Below are 2,500 nucleotides of genomic sequence, written 5' to 3'. Positions count from 1 at the left end.
CATATTGTTTGATTAAAGCAAACCAACTGTAGTATGAATAGAAGCAATACACATCTAAGGTCCGAGTAAAGATCAGTGTTAATTATAGGGAACAACACACAAGACACTACCACCATGTAGGTATGATAATGTGTTTGATATGTTAACTAAACCAGTTCTTTGTGGGACCATGAGGCAGTGTTATTCAATAACATTACAAGATCTTTACTGCCCTAAAATGCAGCACAATTAGTCGAATGTTAGGTTTGTTCTTCAGTGAAGCATGCAGGTTGGACATCATTGTTTGTGTCTTTAGATTTTTTCTGAACAATTGAGTTGAATTCATTTAATTTTGTGATTACTTAAATAATCTTACAACAAACATAGATCATTAGTTATTAGACAAATTAAAGATAGTGTTATAGTTAAAATAGCAAAAAATAGGTACTTTAAAAACATAATCTCTGGACCATCTAACTTAATAAGCTGTGTTCTGCGGCTATCCTAGGTAATGATTCGATGTGTTTGGAGTTTCACTGCACATCTGTTGTCCAGTTTATTTATTTTCCCTATAAAATGCGTGCTGCAGGCTTTCATGGTGGCAAAATAAAACGAGATGTGACTGCAAGCTGAAGAACTGACTTACCTCTTTTTGTTACACAACTCATATTCAGGGCAAGCCAACATATACCACAAAGCCTATCTGGAAAAGATGTTTCAAATCAAACTTGTTAAGCACCTCAATGACAAGCATGCAGACCTCACAGAGCAACAGAGGTTGCTGTTTGTAATGAATAACAAAGACATTATACAGATCCCCACTGTAAGTCATATAAAAAGTATTTTTTTTTTTAATTGGGCAATTCAATCAAAATTCAATGTAAATCTGGCACTTGATGGAGATGAAGCTTGGATGAAGTCCGATTTGCAGATGACAACTAAAGTAGACTTAAAACAAATTACTTAACACATAAACTTGGCAGAACATGAAGACATAAAGACGTGAAAAGAGTTGGTCCTAACTATTGGACATTATAGTTGTCAGTTTGTCATCTGTTATGCTGTCGCTTTCCTGATAAGGGTTTTTGCTCTTGTTCTGTGTTGACATCTTTATATATATTGTGATACTAAGATGAAACGAAAACATTTCTTCCTAGAGCACTTTAATATTTTTCCCTTTGAATTAGATATTTTGCTTGCCTTGTAAGTCGCTTTGGATAAAAACGTCTGCCAAATTCTAAATGTACTATGTCTTGACAATTTCAGATCATTGTGTAAATATCCAAAAGTAACTAAAGCACAATACTTGTTACACTTCCAGCATTGTTTTTATGAAATGTATGAAATGCAATTACATTGTGTTATATGAATATGTAACGTGCTTTTAACATTTTTTAATTATTTGTTATTAAAAATGCAGTCTGCATTTTGCCAGTCTTTCAAACTATTGATTGGTGTGGATTTTCTGCTTATTAGTTGTTCATGTGTGTTTTAGGACTCTGAACCATCAGTATGACTACACATTTGACTGGACCATGCTGAAACAGAAAGCAGCCCAGCAGGGGGCCTCCTCTGGGGGCCAGGGCCAGCAGGCGCAAACCCCCACAGGCAAGCAAACTGACAAACCCAAGCCTAACATGAAAGGTTAGTAGCAAACAGCCAAGTGACGTTTTTTTTTACAGACACCAATTGCTCATATTTTCATTTACTATTGTATTTAGATTCTGTTTTATTCCCTAACCCACACCCAGTGCCCCTTTAAAAAAAAAAACAAAAAAAAAAAAACAACACAGATTGGAAATGTAAAGGGGAAAAAAAAGTCATGATTCCTGATGGAATGATGAACCCTGTAGCACAAGTTCGAGGTGGCACCCTATTAGAGTAGAAAATCCAAAAGCAAACAATTTGATACAATTGGTCTGTCTTGCAGAAGCAAAGACGTCCTTGGGGAATTTGGCTACTAACTTTGCTGCCATGCTATTCTGTTGGGGCTGGACAACAGGCTTTCATCATTGTGACACTTTTTTATTGCTCACCAACTCACTCTGATCTCACACTTCTAACCTTTCAGCTGCCCGTCTTGATTAACTTCACCTCACCTGAATGGATAATGTTGAAAATGTCTTTCCTTAACTCACTATGATGTTAATGATCTACACCTAGTGTCAAGCCGATTGAAATCAAGTGTGTCTCATTAGGAGCAGCAACCCAAAAAGTAGTTGTGCCTCATAATTAGAATAAATGTTCTGTCACTCACTCTCCTAATAGAAACAATGAAGTTCTTCTCACGGGAAAAAATGGATGGTTAACATGACTAAAATGGTGAAAAAAGAGAAGAGCCATCTGGAAGTGAATAAGTTTTTCATTATTATTTTTTTAAAGTAGCGTAAACATACCAAGCAAGTAGTTAGAAATTAGATTTTACTAGTCTTCCATTCTGAAGCAATACAACCAGATATCTGAATTTGTTGTTTTCGGTGTATCGCTGTGCGATAAACCGAAATAACTTTTTCTTGACAGA

The 2,500-nt window shown here is 35.7% G+C and overlaps 1 protein-coding gene across 4 annotated transcripts in view; it reads left to right on the top strand.

The window, feature by feature from the left end:
* Window positions 1-2,500, top strand: part of csnk1a1 (casein kinase 1, alpha 1) — a 28,598-nt gene that overhangs the window by 19,091 nt on the left and 7,007 nt on the right. For 2 of the 4 annotated variants that reach the window (XM_026361269.2, XM_026363694.2), the window contains one exon: window positions 1,475-1,623. In XM_026361269.2, the coding sequence (XP_026217054.1) occupies window positions 1,475-1,623 (149 nt within the window). Of the gene's footprint in view, window positions 1-1,474; window positions 1,629-2,500 lie in introns of those variants that run through there. The other 2 variants (XM_026362921.2, XM_026362081.2) reach the window with 2 other exon arrangements.

This window comes from Anabas testudineus, chromosome 10 (genome assembly GCF_900324465.2).
Source record: "Anabas testudineus chromosome 10, fAnaTes1.2, whole genome shotgun sequence".
In the NCBI taxonomy this organism is placed as follows: Eukaryota; Metazoa; Chordata; class Actinopteri; order Anabantiformes; family Anabantidae; genus Anabas; species Anabas testudineus.
Note: the sequence above shows the minus strand (reverse complement) of the source record. Positions and strands in the feature narration are given on the sequence as shown.